Here is a 15,923-nt window from a genome sequence, read left to right as displayed (position 1 = left end):
CTCCAGAAGGTTGGGAGCCAGCTGAAACGTGGAAGAATAAAACGATGTGCAAAAAGCAGGATCAAGGAGGTCTGCCTAGGGTGTTATGTTTAATATCTTTACAGAAAATACATTGTTAGTCTTTTATAGCTTTCTTTCTTTCCTGTCCTCCCTTCCCCCTTTAAGATTGAAGCACTGAAATCATTCTCAAAATCAGACCTAGTCAACTGGTTCAAGGCCCATAGAGGACCAGGAAGTAAAATGCTCAGCGTTCATGTGAGTACGGTTACCTAAGCTGTAGCTCTGTCCTTTCCAGGGTTGTCATTTAGCACATTTACCATTCCCTGAGTTTAGATTGGTATCAGAGAGCCTAACAAACAGGTCTTTGCCCAAATTTGGTCAGCATTCTCTCTCACCTCAAGTCTTTGGCCTCTTTCAGGTTGTTGGATTTGGGAAGTACGAGCCGGAAGAGGATGGTACCCCTTCCGGTGAGGATTCAAACTCTTCTTGTGAAGTGATGCAGCTAACCTACCTGCCAACCTCTCCTCTGCTGACAGATTGTACCATCCCCGTTATTGATATCAGGGCTTTCACATCAAGACTTAACCTTCTCCCCTACCATAAAATAGTCAAATAAACTGCAGTCTCATTGGCCTGAAGCACTGTGTATTTAAAAGTGTTTGTTTGAATTTTATGAAGTTAGTTACACTACTACTGCCTTAGGGCTTCCACTGAATTTTTGCACTGGCATCATAGAATTTGTTCCCGCCCCCCCCCCCCACCCCTCCTTCTGTTGTGACTAACAAACCAAGAGTTACTATAGCAGCTGCAGAGAGAAATTAGCAGGTGGGCCAATGTAACCAAAAAGCTTGCAGGAGCCATCTGAGACACCCTGGCCTGTCCTGGTCCTCTCAGATTGAGAATCCAGTTCTGTATGACAGGCTTCAGAGGCCCTATGTAATTGATGTCTTCTTAGTACCTAAATGCCAGGTGCTAATACTAATACCTGTGTTGTTGTTTTTAATGTATTTAAAAATAAAGGTAATTCTGTATTGCCCTTCAGAATGAGCCATTTGCTGCTGTGGTATTCCTTTTATTATATTTTGTTTCGGTGTGGGGTGGGGATCTAAAAATAAACATTCTTCCCAAATTCTCTAAGGCAATAAAATATTTTTGGATAAAATGTCGGTAGCCCTATGTGTACTACTTGAGAGTTCAACTAAAACTTGCGAATAGCATTGTGGGGGCTAAAGACAGAACACAGAGCCTAAGGAAGGAAAAGGATGGACCCCTTCATTACTTCAAGAGTCCCTGTAAAAAGCTAGCTCCTGTATTCAAGTCTGCCAAATAACTGGGTTCAAGTTTAATCATAAAAATAATAAAAGAAACACACTAAAAAAAAAAAGGTTGGAAAAATTACTTTATGAAGCCTTAAGAAGCACTGAGTATAATTAAACTGTAGTCCAGAGTTGGATACAATTTAATAATAGTTCAATTCCAAAATAAAAGTTATTGTAGGTGAGACCATGAAATTTCCTAACACGTGGTTTTAATACGTTGTGCTAAATTTTCTAAAACAACTCAAGAGGAACCAATATTTACAGTAGATGGCGTATTTATGAAAAATCTGGCATCACCTATATTATATATATGTATATATGTGTGTGTGTGTGTATATATATATATGTATGTATATATATATATATATATATATATATATATATATATATATATATTACCCAAGATTATATGAACTAGGAAACAGATGTTGTATATCTCAACAGCAATACTAGAGTGCAGAGTTTGAGACTGGGATTTATAATGTGGGATTTGGAAAAGGAGCAGACATCTTGTTTTCAAAACCTGAAGTTTTTCTCAAGACCAAAGTCAACATTGTAACTGCCACAGAACAGGAAAAAGGGAAGCTTTTCTCGCTTTAATTGTTCATCTGCATCAGAAAGTCCAGTATCCCTGAGATAGGAACCACTGCAATAAGAAGGGAGTGAATAGGTTCTCCCAAAGGAAGACTGTTACTTCACTGTGCCTCCTGCCCGGGTCACCAGGAGCAAATCTTGCATTTCCCAACCTAATGCTTGGCAGCACCGAGACGTTTCAGTAATGGTTCATCATAAACCCAGCATTCTCCATCTTCATGAAATAACTGTAAGAGAAAAGGGGAGAATTCAGTTACACACTTGCTCTGTACTTCTATAATATCATACCTTTAATTATTTTATGTGCTCCCCCTACCCCCAGCACTGAAATGAGTGTTCATCTCGTTCATCACCATGCTTACTTGGTACTTCAGTATTCACTGAAATGAACAAATGAGTTACAGCTCAGGGAACAGCAGTAGGGAGACTGAGGCAGACTTCCAAAGCAAGCTTACCCTTGTCTCCCACTGAATTTCCTTTTCCTTCCTTTCTCGGGCTTCTGCTCTTTGTCTTTCTTCAAGTCTATGCTTGGCTTCAGTTGCTGCATCAATGTCTCTGATTTTTAAGTTGAAAGTGACATCCTTCCAAAGGCTAAAGAAAAGAAGTGAAGGTGCTAATAAGTACTTGATGGACAGAGGAGTTAGCAGTCTTGAGAATGAAAGGCTAGATCCATCTAGAATATAACATAACTACAGTACAAGTCAAACGGCTTTAAATGCTGTAGTTCACAGACTATAAATCTCCTTCGGCTGACACCAGGGCACTGGAGTAAAGAACAGAGAAGTGGTCTCAGAAGATTCCACTGCTAGTTGTCAAAGGAGGAAATACAGGATGGGCAGAAAGCTGGATATATGGTTAGGACAACAGAGGAGAAAAAACAGCTGAGACTGGGATTCCACTTCTGGCTGTACCTCTAACTAGTGATGCAACCTTGGGGCTGTCAGTTCACCTCTCTAGGGCTTCAGTGTCCCTTAGTATAAACCAAAAGGGGTATATAGTAAGATCAGATCAGAGGAGCTGAGAAGTTCTACTTCATGAAGACTCCCCTGGAATTAATACCGAAATCTGGGAGAAGCAGTTTGAATACAGAGAATAAGGGTCAAGAGATGCACTGCAGAGGCTTAGGGCGGGGTAGAAGATTTGGCTTCCTCTCAAGGCCTGGAAGATGATAACTAGACAAGGCTGGTCCAAACAACACTTTAAAGTGAAGACTCCTAGGAACTAGAAAAGCAGACATCCTAAGATTCCCCTTGTGTGAGTAGCAGAGCATAAATGTCTATAGATTTCCACTTATAACTATGAGCAGGCAGTCCAGGCAAGCAGACTGTTAACAAGTTAAAGACACAGGCAGGGTTATAATTTGTAAGGTCTTCTTCACTTAAGAAATCCCCTAATATGCTAAACAAAGGACTTTAGTGCATGATTCCTCATACCACCAAAAGATCCTGATTTTACTGTACAAATGGAAGGGGGAAAATTATGACATTTGAGACTACTAGAAAATTGAATACCAATTAGATATTTGATGATATTAAGGAATAACTGATTTTTTAAAAAGTACAATGATGATATTGTGGCTGGTGTTTTTTGTGTTTTTTTGAACAAGTCCCTTTACAGATACATACTGAAATACTCAGAAATGGAATTTTTTTTAAAGTTTCTTGCAAACAAAAAAGACCCTAGGGAGTGTGGGACAGAGACGCAAGAGGAAGGGGATATATGTATACGTATAGCTGATTGACTGTTATACAGCAGCAACTAACACAACAATGAAAAGCAATTATATTCCAATAAAGGTGTTTAAAAAAAAATGGTTCTCATGAACCTAGGGGCAGGGCAGGAATAAAGATGCAGATATAGAGAATGGACTTGAGGACACAGGGAGGGGGAAGGGTAAGCTGGGACGAAGTGAGAGAGTGGCATGGGCATATATACGCTACCAAATGTAAAATAGATAGCTAGTGGGAAGCAGCCGCATGGCACAGGGAGATCAGCTCGGTGCTTTGTGACCACCTAGAGGGGTGGGATAGGGAGGGTGGGAGGGAGACACAAAAGGGAGGGGATATGGGGATATATGTGTACGTATAGCTGATTCACTTTGTTATATAGCAGCAACTAACAACAATGTAAAGCAATTATACTCCAATAACGATGTTTAAAAAAAAAAAGAGACCCTAAAGATGTTTTGATATATATATGATCTCAGTTGGGACCTCACTACCATCTCTTACAAGCCATAAAGATGGTGATAAGTCAACATACACTCTATACATATTATATGCCAAGCATCATACATAGGCTCCATGTTTTTCTCATTTAGTTCTTACAACAATGCTGAGGTAGTTGCCATTTCAGGAAAGAAGGCAAAGAGAGGGTAGCTTATAGTCATGGTTACAATGCAAGTGGTGGAGCTCCATATGAACCCAGGCATTCACACTCAGTCTGTGCTCTGTTACACCCTGCTATACAGTCTCTACAACCCAGCCCTGCACCTATGCCTGGCCAATAGCAAGAGCACCGCTGCAATAGCTCTAGTTATGTCATCTCCTTACCAGCGGGATTCGTACTCATTCTGATCTTCCAACTTCCTCACTTTCTTCTTGATTATAGGCAACTTCTTGGTATCTATAAAAACTACATTTTCCTAGAAAACAGAAGAGGTAGATGTTTTATTGTTCACACTGTTCTACAAGGAAAAGTCAACTCTTCCCATCAACAGATTTAATCATGAAATCCCACATGTTAGTGATGTAGACAATGAGTTCCATATGCAATCTTCAGCCTAAATTATAATTGTTTGCTTTAAGTCTTGGTAAAGGCTCAATTCAACAGACAGTTTCAATGTGGCTATGTGCTACATGCTTGGGATATAATCTCTTGGAGAGCTAGACAACTAATCCTAATGTTAAGTACTCTGAAGTGCTTTTTAAATTTCAAATTCTCTGAGTCCAAAATCCAATTCATTGGCTCCTCCTGTTAATGCCATACCACCTCCCTCCTACCTTAATTAGGTAGTTTGCAAGTTTCTTGAGGGCAAGGACTATCTTACTCATTTCTGTATCCTTGATGCCAGGCAGTTAATACATTTCTTAGACAAAATCAAACTGTGTACATACAAACACACATGAGTTAATAGTTTAGCACCTCATTTTATCTATAAACACACATACCATACATTCTAATGATATAGCTAACATTTACTGGGTGCTTACTATGGTGTCAAGCATTTTTTTTTTCATATATTATTCTTGAGTATTTTAAGGGGAGAGAGGAAAGTAAAAATCATTCTACTACCTGTACTGCTAGGTAAGAGGTGGGAGAAGGAAAAGGCTTGCCCTGAAGAGCTGGCATTAGAGCTCATCCTGGTTAAATTTCCAGATGAAGGAAGCCAGAGTTAAGGGATGGGCTACGATTCAATGAAGCCTGAAACAAGTGGCAAAACACAGGTTCTTACCCCTGTTGAGTATTTTGCATACATTACACCATTCCATTCCCCTTCAATTGAGCAGAAAGACTTCTTGTCATTTGGAGAACTAGATTAAAAAACAAAAACAAAAAAACACAAACATTTGTGTTAGTCTCAAATTGAAATTTCTCTACCAAAGAATCTCGTTAGTGTGGCCTACCTACACAGAGCAGAACACAGAAGAGCAACTGTGAAGTCGTTGGTGAAGGCAGCTTAATAAAACTGGATTTCTCAGAGCCAACTATAAGAATGAGGGCCCTAAAGAAGATGCTAATAGACTCAAGATCCCAGAAACTGCGGGTATGAGATGCGCTAGGTGCTGGGACCACGGCAAACTAGGGACAGTCCCTGCCCTCGAGCTGTTCACAGTCTAGTGGGGAGACACTGCTATTGAGATTCTGGGTGGCAAGTGCTGTGGTGAGTTCAGGTGAGCACTGGAGACCAAGGGCAACACTGCTAGGATGAGGGTCAGAGAAGGCTTCACTTAAGGATACAATGCTGGAGACCAGGCTTTCATCTTCAGCCTGAAAGGGACCTCTGGGTCAAACGATTTTACCTCTTTTCCTAAGCAAGGATCCCTTCCTCAAAAGCCCCAACAGGTTTTACTTGGACATGACAGTGATGTGTATGGCAGGTACGGAACTTAGAAGATAAGCATTACAACAAAGGACAGATTAGGAAGGGCAAGGCATGGACATAGGAAGAGGCTAGGAGGTCAGAAAGAGAAAAATACACAGGGTAGATGGATGAAGTTGCTATCAGTAGACTGAAACTTGCTTCCTCTATGACTTGGTGCTTTGTGTGAAGGAGGACAAAGGGAAAGAAAAATGGTAGGATTCCAGGTTTAGAAGGTTATTGTGCAGTGGTTCTCAAAGTATGGTCTGGGGACCCCTGGGGCTTCCCAAGACCCTCTTAAGGTCAAAACTATTTTCATAATATTTAGACATTACCCTAATTTGAAAAGCGCACCAAGCACTCTTTCCGAAGGCAGTCTATTATATGTCGCTGTGACTGGCCAAAAAATCTGCTAGCAGTTCCTGTTGGTGCTGGTTGGTTGCCTCTAAGGAATTCTGAGAAGCAGGCCCACCCAGGTCTTTGTTCTGGACATCCTATTTCCCCCACCTGCCTATTTTAGGGGAGCTGCCACACTATTGTGGTGACTTGTGCTATTCCCTAACCTCTGCCCGTATTTTCTGACTGCAGTAATATTTTGGATTTTACAGTGATCCTTAGTAAACATCTTGTGTTCGTGGTCCCGTCCTGCCCTGCTCAAGATTTTTTTGGAGCTGATTCTGTCATCCAAATTAAATTATCTCCCTAAAAAACTGGTTAACCAATCCGGTGTCTTCCATCTGCAACACTGTTCCCAATAAGGCCTTTGAGGTCAGAGAAAGTCCTACAGATTTTCCTCTTCTAGGCAGCCTCTAAACCACCCAACTGACTGTTTACCCAGACAGCACAGCTGTCTTCATCTGATCCTAGAGTGTCAAACAGAACCAAGCAAAGATGTGATGGTTACTGTTTTTCCCCAGCAAAGGCACAGAAAAAAGGACTATGAGGGCTTTGAGACACTTCGGTGGGAGTCACAGGGTCTACCGTATGGGCTAGCTCATGGTCCAATCCAGCAATAATGAGTCAGGCACCCATCATCTGGGTTAGCTAGGAGATCCAGGAAGACTCAGTTCTCCATTTGCAAGTCAGGTTCCTAGGAAGGAAATCCCACCAATGACCTCAGGTTGTTCTGAACCCAGATTTTAGGTCTCCTTCTGAGATGGGATTTCAGGAAGAGACATGACACACAAGATGTGAAGTAAGTTTACAAAGACAGAATCATTAAAATGGTCAATTCCTGATGGGAGTTACAGTTCAAGACAAAAGGAAAAGTATTTCAGAGAAGCAGAAGTACCGAAGCAGAAAAACAAAATACCTACAAAATCTCAGCAGTAACTCTGTGCTTCTTGCCCCCATAGAAAGGTTTAGTGTGGAAGACGATATTGGCACTATAGCCAGTCTTGGAACAATTAATATTGCATTCTCCGCCTAGTTCCACCCAGGGCACTGTGAGGATAGACCTGCAAAATCAAAAGTTTCAGGTAAGGCTGACAGTTCAGAGGAAAGAAAGGAGGGGCACAGCTTAAGGAACAGCAGGGTCTGCTGCTTGCTAATCAGAGGAATGCACACAGCTCTACTTGCCTTCCATAACCATTGGGGAATGTGAGAATGTAATGTTCATCATGGTCTAGACACGAGACACAGCCTGTGGAGACAAGGGATGGAATTTCAGCTAAGTAGTTGACGGAATCTCCATTCAGTTTAGGGAAAATCAATCTTGCATCCCACCCCTGCTCTCACCGCCAATACACATGCTTCCCTGCAAACAATGACATCCAAACTGGCTTTCTGGGGCCATTTACTCTTACTAGATAGGTGTCCAGCACATATTAGAATGACATAAAATTCTATTAACACTGTAGTCCACCAAAAGCCCACAGACTTACCCTGTCCTATGTTGTGCACCCCAATTGACATCCCAAGGAATTTTGATTTGGTCCAGATATGAGCATTGAATTGTATCTTCTTGTTAAAACACTCAGCATAAAAGGCTGAAACTGAATAGAAATTGTTTTCAATTAGTGCACTACATAGCCATATTCCCCTCTCCAACTCCATTCACCCAGAGAAAAAACTGGCTGCATGGGGAAAATCCTTTACCCCTCAAAGAACAGCCTTGAATGTAGTCAGGAATTACCCACCTGCCTTTTATACCCTGTTTCCCCCAATGCAAGCAACCGTTCAGGACCATGTGGGCAGGAACTTCCCTAAACCATGAGGCTATGATCAATCCCAGAGGCTTAAAAACAAAGGGTCTGTCTGTTCTTCTGGTCAGCAAGCATGTTCCTGCCCCAGCCCCAACCTGGGCCCATCCAGTATTACCAGTCTTAATGCTGCATCCAGCAAATCACACGGGAGGACACACATTCTTTCCACTATGCCAGGAATATACTGTGCAGAAACTACGTCTTTTTTATATAAACTGTCTTCAGAGTTGCTGGGATCACTAGAGCACAGCTCATGCTGTGAAAGATGACTTCAGAAGCACTAAAAGGTGGCTTCTCAAATCCCTTCTTTTTATATATAATTAAGCAGTGAAGCCTAATAGAGTCTTTGGAACTTATACCAGGAACAGATATGAGGAACCAATCCTCACAGGATTGGGAAGATACAGGTGGCCATAAAACTGACCGTACAGTGGCCTCAGTTATGGAGCTCTTTATGACCCTCTTTAGACAGAACAGTTTGAAAGTGGCTACTGCCGAGGAGCTCTGTAACTTACTGGGTGGATGATGGGAAACCTGCTCAGCCACGAATGTTACGCTATTCTTGGAAACCCAGGGAACTGGTCCTTCTGAAACTAGCTCCTGCAAGTAAATATAACATCATTTTCTTTTGATGTGGAAACAAATGACAGTGCAGAGAATCTAATAACTGGAGTCTCTGCCTCCCAAGGTGGTTAACTGTTCCCTCCTCTACACACCCAAAACATCTCATATATACTTTTCTTGAGGCACTTATACTACTGGAATTACTGCTTTGTGTCAGTCTCCCTAAGTCTCTCTGACTAAGACATTATTGAAGGCAAGGACACGTGCCTAACTCAGGGCCAGGCCTGCCACAGAACAGGGACTTATCAATGTCTGCAATATGAACAAGAACAGACACATTGCTTCTGTCTTCAGGAAAGGAATACATGTAATGTGTCATTCGGAAAGGGAAAAATACAGAGTTATTTTTAAGGAGAGATTATTATGTGAAAGCCACTGTGGGCCAGGGGCTTATTTTTTTCACCCCTAGAGGCCTTTTAGCATTTATTTGGGTCTTCCATGTTGGTTGTTTTCCTCAAATCAACCCCCAAATATTGGAGCCCTGTTGCTCAGGTCTCAGTTAACTATTCTTCTCTAGATGTCTTCCTAGATGATTTCATCTAATCCCAGGGATTTAAGTGCCTTCTAAATACGCTAAAATCTCTGAAAGCCCCGTCTCCATCCTAGACCTCTCTCTCCCTTGAACTCCAGACTCTTAAATTCTAACTCCCTACTTGACAGTTCCACTTACATGTCTAACAGACCCCTCATACTTTATATTTCAAATTGGAGTTCTGGATTTTTCCCTCCCCAAATCCAATCTTTTCCTCTTTAGTAAATGGCACCAACCAACTGCTGAAGCCCACAAGCAAGGATTCATCTCTGACTGTCCCCTTTCCCTCACCCTGCCCAATCCATCTAACAGCTCTGCCTCCAAAATATAGCTTGAATCAACCATGTCTCTCCTGGAATAATGCCAAAGCCTCCTCAGTGGTCTCCTTGCTTCTATTTGCCCCTTTCCAATTCATTTTTCACAAAATAATTATAATGACCTTTTCAAAGCAAAAATGAGTTCCTGATAAGCCATAAAATTATCATTATGGTCCAGGAGGACTTTGCATGATCTGATTTCTAAATTTCTATCCTCATCTCACACCACTCTTTCTCCTTGCTCACTGTGTTCAAAATATGCTGATCCAACAACACTGTTCTTCTACGGGTGGTAATCTTTTGATCAGTGCCTTTACCATTATTATCCGCCTCCAAATAAAATGAAATCTTGAATCAGTACACTAAAAGCTAAGTACTAAGTATCTAAATACTAAGGTAATTTAAAATGTCAGTGGAGAACTCACCACATTCTCTTCAGTATCATTCGGTAATGTCCAGTGACACTGAAAGATCTCGCCCAGAATGGGGTTGTATGGCTTTTTGGCAACCGATCCTTTCCTTCCTGCGTGAAAGGCTGAGAGGTACCATTTTACAACCTGAACCATTCGGTCTCTGGCATCCTTCTGGTCACTAATACTGCAAGGGAGAAAGACAAAATTTAACACCCTGTTTTCTGACAGCACCCTCAGCATGGTCCACCCTAAGCCAGGCTAAGAGGGCCCAGTACCAGGAGCTACCTCGGTCTCTTTTTAAAATTGAAATATAATATACATAATTAAACACACCAGTCTTAACTGTTTGGTTTGATGAATTTGAAAAAATGCTTATATCCATTTAATTAATCACCATGCAATCAAGATATAGAACATCTCCATTACCCCCAAGTTTCCCCATCCTCCTTTCCAAGCAATCCCCAACCCTTACCCTGAGGCAAACACTGTTTCTGGTTTCTAAGACCATTAGCTTTGCTTGTTCCAGAACTTCATACTTATAAGTGCATTGTTTAACTGCCAAATAGTTGGAGATTTTCTGGATATATTTCTGTTATTGATTTCTGATTTAATTCTTTCATGCTCAGTGAACATATTCCATATGGTTCCAATTATTTTCAATTTATTAAGTCTTCCTAGTATATGGTCTATCTTGATGAATGTTCCATTTACACTTAAAAAGACTGTTATACACATTGTTTGGTAATGTTTTAGAAAAGTCAATTGGACCTTCTATAGCCTCACTGATTTTCAGAGGGGTGGGGGAAGGTGCGTGCTGCTCAATCAATTCCCGAGGAATTTCCAACCTTGTTTGTGTACTTGTCTATTTCTCCCTTCAGTCAATTTTTGCTGCATATAGTTTGAAGCTGTTTTACATATTTAGGATTATTATTTATTCTTGATAAATTGTCTCATCATATCATATGAAATATCCCTACTTGTCTCTGTTAATATTTCTTGTCTTAAAAAATATCCTTTGATACTAATACAGTGACACCAGCTTTGTTATGCTTAGTGTTTTGCATGGTATATCTCTGTCCATCCTTCTAACTAATCAGTGTCTTCATATTTAAAGTCTCTCTCTTGCAAACAGCGTACAGATGAATCTTGCTTTTTTATCCAGTCTTACAATCACTGTTCTCTTAAATGGAGCGTGTATGCTATTCACATTTAGTGTAATACTGATATAGTTGGGTTTAACTCTATCATCTTGGTATTTTTCTATTTGGCCTCTTTTTTGTTTGTTCCATTATATTTGCTTTCCTCCTTTTTGGGGAGTTAGAATTTTTAGAATTCCATTTAATCTTATCTATTGGCTTTTTAGCTATACTTCTGTGTTTTTTAAGTGATTCCTCCAGGGATCTCATAGCTTAAATTCTCATACATTAAAAATTATCCTTAAACCTCAAATCTATATCTAATGAATAACTGGTACTTTCCATTTATTTATGTTACCAATAAATACTTACATTTTATTTGTTCAATTTTGTACGAATTTAAACAGTGCCATAGCTATTTGAATTTCTGCCCTTTGGGAAATGGTTAAATGGGTCTCTTAAAATCTTCATTAAGAAGGTATGTATCAATGTCATCCAATGTGCCCACCCACTGTGAAACTTCAGTGATTTGTATCTGGCTTCAGTAAACCACAGTCCAAGGCCAAGGAATGCAATCAGAGAAGACGGATTAGAACACCCCATTACAAAGAAAATATTGCTGCTACCACTGAAAAGCAATGTGAACTCACTCACCTCCTCATAAATCAATCCCACCTGTAGATTAGCTCTGGCCTTTATACATGTATCTAATATTGCAAGCTTTGTATTTGAAATTTATGAATCAGGCTATACTCTGGACACTGGACTGTAAACTCCTCAAAGGCAGACACTGTGACTCTTTCCCTTTCCAGCTCATAACAAAGTGCCTGGCAAACAATAGGTGCTTTAGAAAGGTTTGCTAAACTCGGATAACTGAAATTCATTGGATATAGTGTAAATAATTTAACAGTGATTACCAATTCCTGGATCAAATAAGATCCTAGCCTTCGCTCCGTAAATCCTAGCTACCTTAACAGGCACTCAAGATTTTTTGAAGTGTTTAACTTGGTTGCCTAACAATATCACCGCCAAATAATCTAAGCAAACGGGCATCTAATACAAACAAAATATTCAATTCCACTTTTCCCCAGAAATGTCTGAAAGGCAAAGGGATCCATCTATCCTGCCAAGGCAGAAAGCTAATGGGTAAAGTCTTAAAAAAACTGGAAACTACTATATTGAGTCAAATACCTCACAAACAGGTCCGGATGTGCAAAAAAGTCTGCATACATTTCTAAAAGAGATCTTCTTTCAAGAATAAATGTTGGAAGAACTACCTGAAAAACATACATATTTGACCCTTGAGGATCAAATTCCACTACAGATAAACAGATTGCTGAACTGCTTAAAAAAAAAAAAAAAAAAGTAAATGAAACAAAAAACTCATTCCAATCATAGTAACACCCACCAAGTACTGCCCAGGCATGCTTCTGATACCTACTTCTCAAACTGTTCTGATTCAGAATGCCCATTAACCTGCCCAACAGATGAAAAACAGAGATTTTAAATGTTCAAATGTCACTTCCTCTTTGCAACCTCCCTTTAGCTCCCTGAATCAGTGTAACAATAACAACAACTACTCAGTAGCAACCCTTTGATACCTATATGACCTTCTGGAGTATCACATACACATTATCTTATTAAACTGTACAACAATCCCGTTAAGAGGAAATTATCATCCTTATTTTACAGTGGAGAAAAATGAAGCTCAAAAGGTTGAAAAATTTTCTCACCGCTCTGTTATTCAGTGGAATTCAAAATCGGGTTTGTCTGGTTATGGGGGTGGTGCAGGGCCTGCTCACTTTCCCCTCTATCATCGTAGGCGCACTAGGGAACTTATCTGCTTATGGGTCTGTGTCCGCAAATGAACAATGAGCTCCTAGAATGCAAGGGCCATACTTATTTCTACTTGCATCTTCAGTTACTATCCCCAAAGTAAGAAAAATTTAAATAAGTAACTGAATAAACAAAATGAAGAAGAGAATAAAGACGGGATTCAACAAACTCCTTCATCGTGGGGCTGAGCCCATGAAGAAAAATGCTGAGGCGCTGGGAATGTGGCAGAGGAGAAAGTAAAGAAGAAATTGGAAAATGAAGAAAAAGGATAAGATAGATTAGGATTAACAAATTAAAAAAGGAATGAAGGAATAGTTTTTGATACGTGTATCAGATTAGACATTATTCATTATGGAAGTAGCGCATCATAGTAAGTAAAAATTCCTTTAAATGTAGTAATTACTGTATATCTGCTATATTCAAGATCGTGCGGTAAATGCTATGGAGGCAGCAAAGGTTAAGTATGAGAGAATAATACGAGCATTTAAATTTTAGGTAGAATGTGATAAATATCATACAAGAGATGCTCAAGGTACCATGAAAATTCAGGACAGGCAAAGATCATGTTCTGTTTGGGGAACCAGAATGAGGGCAAAGTTTGGAAACAATTTATTGAGGTGGGGTGCTAAAGAAAAGCCTTAGAGAGTAGGCTATAAGAGACAGAGGGAAAAACAGAAGAACAAGACATGGAGATTTGGGGGGGGCGGGGGGGGGCAGAAAATGAGTGTGACAGGGACTGACCAGTGGACCAGTATTGCTGCGTATGTAAAGAGGAATGATAGGACACAGGCTTGAAAAGAAAAACTGTGGTTCCAACATTTAGAATGTTTATTATCAGGCTCCAGAGTTTAAAAGTTCCACAGAACATGTATGTTCATAATATAAATATGCTTAGATTGGCAAATAAGCTTGGTACAATTTCCTACCACTCTTGGAGAACACAGAGATTCTAAATCACTAAGTAAGACTGCTGAAGAACAAGACAGGGCTAAGTATCTTAATGTATAAACAGCTCTTGCAAATCAACAAGAAAGAGATTACTATTGCCAGTAGAATAATGAACAAAAGAACTGAACAGGCAATTTGAAAAAGAAGAAATGGCCAAAAACCATAAATTTGATTTGATGTTTAATCAAAAAAGAATTTTTTTTTCCCTCCCTACTTAAAAGTTTTCTTAAGAACTCTCATTCAACACATCTTCTTCAGTGTTTTTAGCACTATACTGATACATGCCATTATGTCAAGCTGCTGGAACACTGATAAAAGTGAGTTGGGTTAGGTTGTCTTAAACCTGGGTTCAAGTATTTATTTTGTCACTTCTTAGGTGTGAGGAAGCCCTGGAAAATTAATTCAACCTCTGGAAGTTTCTGTAAAAGGAGGATAACTATATGCCTTGCTTAAATCTTAGGATTGTTTTGAAGACCAAATGAGGTAAGTGGGATGTGACTTTATAGTATTTCCAAACACTACAATGTATTTGGAAAATAACTCTTTATAGAAAATATTTGAAGTGAGAAAGTATTTTTATAAATAGGAAAATGAGATACAAGTTTAAGGCATTATGGTAATAATACTTTGGAATGCACAAGGGAATCAAGATTTCAGAATCTGCTGGCAATCATAGCCATTTATGCCAATAAAGATTTCTAAAATAGCTAATTTGGCAAAAATTAAATAATTTTAGTGGCTCCAAACCCAAACCTGGACTACCTGGCAGAGGAAATTATGTGAGGCAAAAATTACACACTTGATTGTGGCACACACTTTTGGTTGCCTATGTACATCTCTACTAACAGAACTTTCATTCAGTTCAGGTTCAGGCTATAGGTTGCCATGAGAGTCACAGGGCCCGCCCAGATCTCAAGGGGTGAATGTGGATTAATCTAAACCAATCATTTAACCTCCTTTACCAGTGACTGGTTTAGGTGTGCACACCTGCCTAGTTCTGGCCAATGAGATTCAATTGGAAGTTTGATGGGCCACTGTTGTTATATGTTCTCCCTATTACAACAAAATTCATGAAAAGAAATTATTTTTCTGCCTCTTGACATATTTGCATAAGGATGTGATGACTGGAAGTGCAGCAGTCATTTTGCAATGATGAGGAGACAGGTCTGAGTGTGAATGTCAGCATGCTAAAGATGGCAGAGCAGAGAGACTGAAGGAACCTAGGTCCTTTCTCACATTGTTGACCCACTACGAATTAGTCAATCCTGGAACTACTCTACTTCTGGACTTCTCATTACAGGAGATAATAAACCTAGCATTGTTCAAGATACTGTTAGGTGGGTCTTCTATTACTGAAGACCAAAACCAACCAAGGTAGAAGATGTAGAAAAGAAATATATTATAAATGTCAACATCTACAATTAAGCTGTATCTTTCAAATGTGAAGTTACAATTCTGCTCCAGCAATTATGCAATCAATCTAATGATCACTGAAAAAATTCTGAGGGCAAGCTCCTGCAAATATTCTCTTACCTAGAACTTTCCCAGCAAGTATGTTTGTTGCACAAATTTTCCATTCTCATTTAGATTTGGGGTAAAAATTTTTATTATAGACACTTACTAGAAAGTATTATGGATTAGTTTATAGATTTTGAAATCTACGACCAGATTAGAATCTCAGTTCTGCCACTTAAATAAGACTTAGCCAAGTTACTTAACCTCTATGAGCTTTAGTTTCCTCATCTATAAAATGGTGTTAACAATAACACCTAACTTTGCAGTGCTGTGGTGAGAATTAGGTAAAAGGATGAGGCTTTTAGCACAGTGGCGGGGATATACACAGGCACCTATACACCAGTCTCCTACATCAATCAGGTATTCTGTTTAGAGTGCCAAGTTTAAATTCAAATTCAAATCCA

The 15,923-nt window shown here is 39.6% G+C and overlaps 2 protein-coding genes across 7 annotated transcripts in view; one reads left to right on the top strand and one right to left on the bottom strand.

Moving 5' to 3' along the window:
* The window catches only part of NRDC (nardilysin convertase), a 103,211-nt gene extending 102,167 nt beyond the window's left edge, over nt 1-1,044 (top strand). For all 3 annotated transcript variants that reach the window (XM_059922324.1, XM_059922323.1, XM_059922322.1), the window contains 2 exons: nt 166-255; nt 419-1,044. In XM_059922324.1, the coding sequence (XP_059778307.1) occupies nt 166-255; nt 419-616 (288 nt within the window). In that variant the 3' untranslated portion in view covers nt 617-1,044. The remainder of the gene's footprint in view (nt 1-165; nt 256-418) is intronic.
* An 850-nt stretch (nt 1,045-1,894) lies between these two features.
* The window catches only part of OSBPL9 (oxysterol binding protein like 9), a 180,640-nt gene continuing 166,611 nt past the window's right edge, over nt 1,895-15,923 (bottom strand). For all 4 annotated transcript variants that reach the window (XM_059922327.1, XM_059922325.1, XM_059922328.1 and 1 more), the window contains 10 exons: nt 12,412-12,497; nt 10,097-10,268; nt 8,714-8,798; nt 7,878-7,988; nt 7,573-7,636; nt 7,311-7,451; nt 5,368-5,446; nt 4,466-4,557; nt 2,369-2,504; nt 1,895-2,140 (listed from right to left, as the gene is read on the bottom strand). In XM_059922327.1, coding sequence (XP_059778310.1) covers nt 2,066-2,140; nt 2,369-2,504; nt 4,466-4,557; nt 5,368-5,446; nt 7,311-7,451; nt 7,573-7,636; nt 7,878-7,988; nt 8,714-8,798; nt 10,097-10,268; nt 12,412-12,497 — 1,041 coding nt within the window. In that variant the 3' untranslated portion in view covers nt 1,895-2,065. The remainder of the gene's footprint in view (nt 2,141-2,368; nt 2,505-4,465; nt 4,558-5,367; nt 5,447-7,310; nt 7,452-7,572; nt 7,637-7,877; nt 7,989-8,713; nt 8,799-10,096; nt 10,269-12,411; nt 12,498-15,923) is intronic.

Source organism: Balaenoptera ricei, chromosome 1 (genome assembly GCF_028023285.1).
Source record: "Balaenoptera ricei isolate mBalRic1 chromosome 1, mBalRic1.hap2, whole genome shotgun sequence".
Lineage (NCBI taxonomy): Eukaryota > Metazoa > Chordata > Mammalia > Artiodactyla > Balaenopteridae > Balaenoptera > Balaenoptera ricei.
The sequence above is the reverse complement of the archived record's forward strand: the minus strand, read 5'-3'. Positions and strand labels throughout refer to the sequence as shown.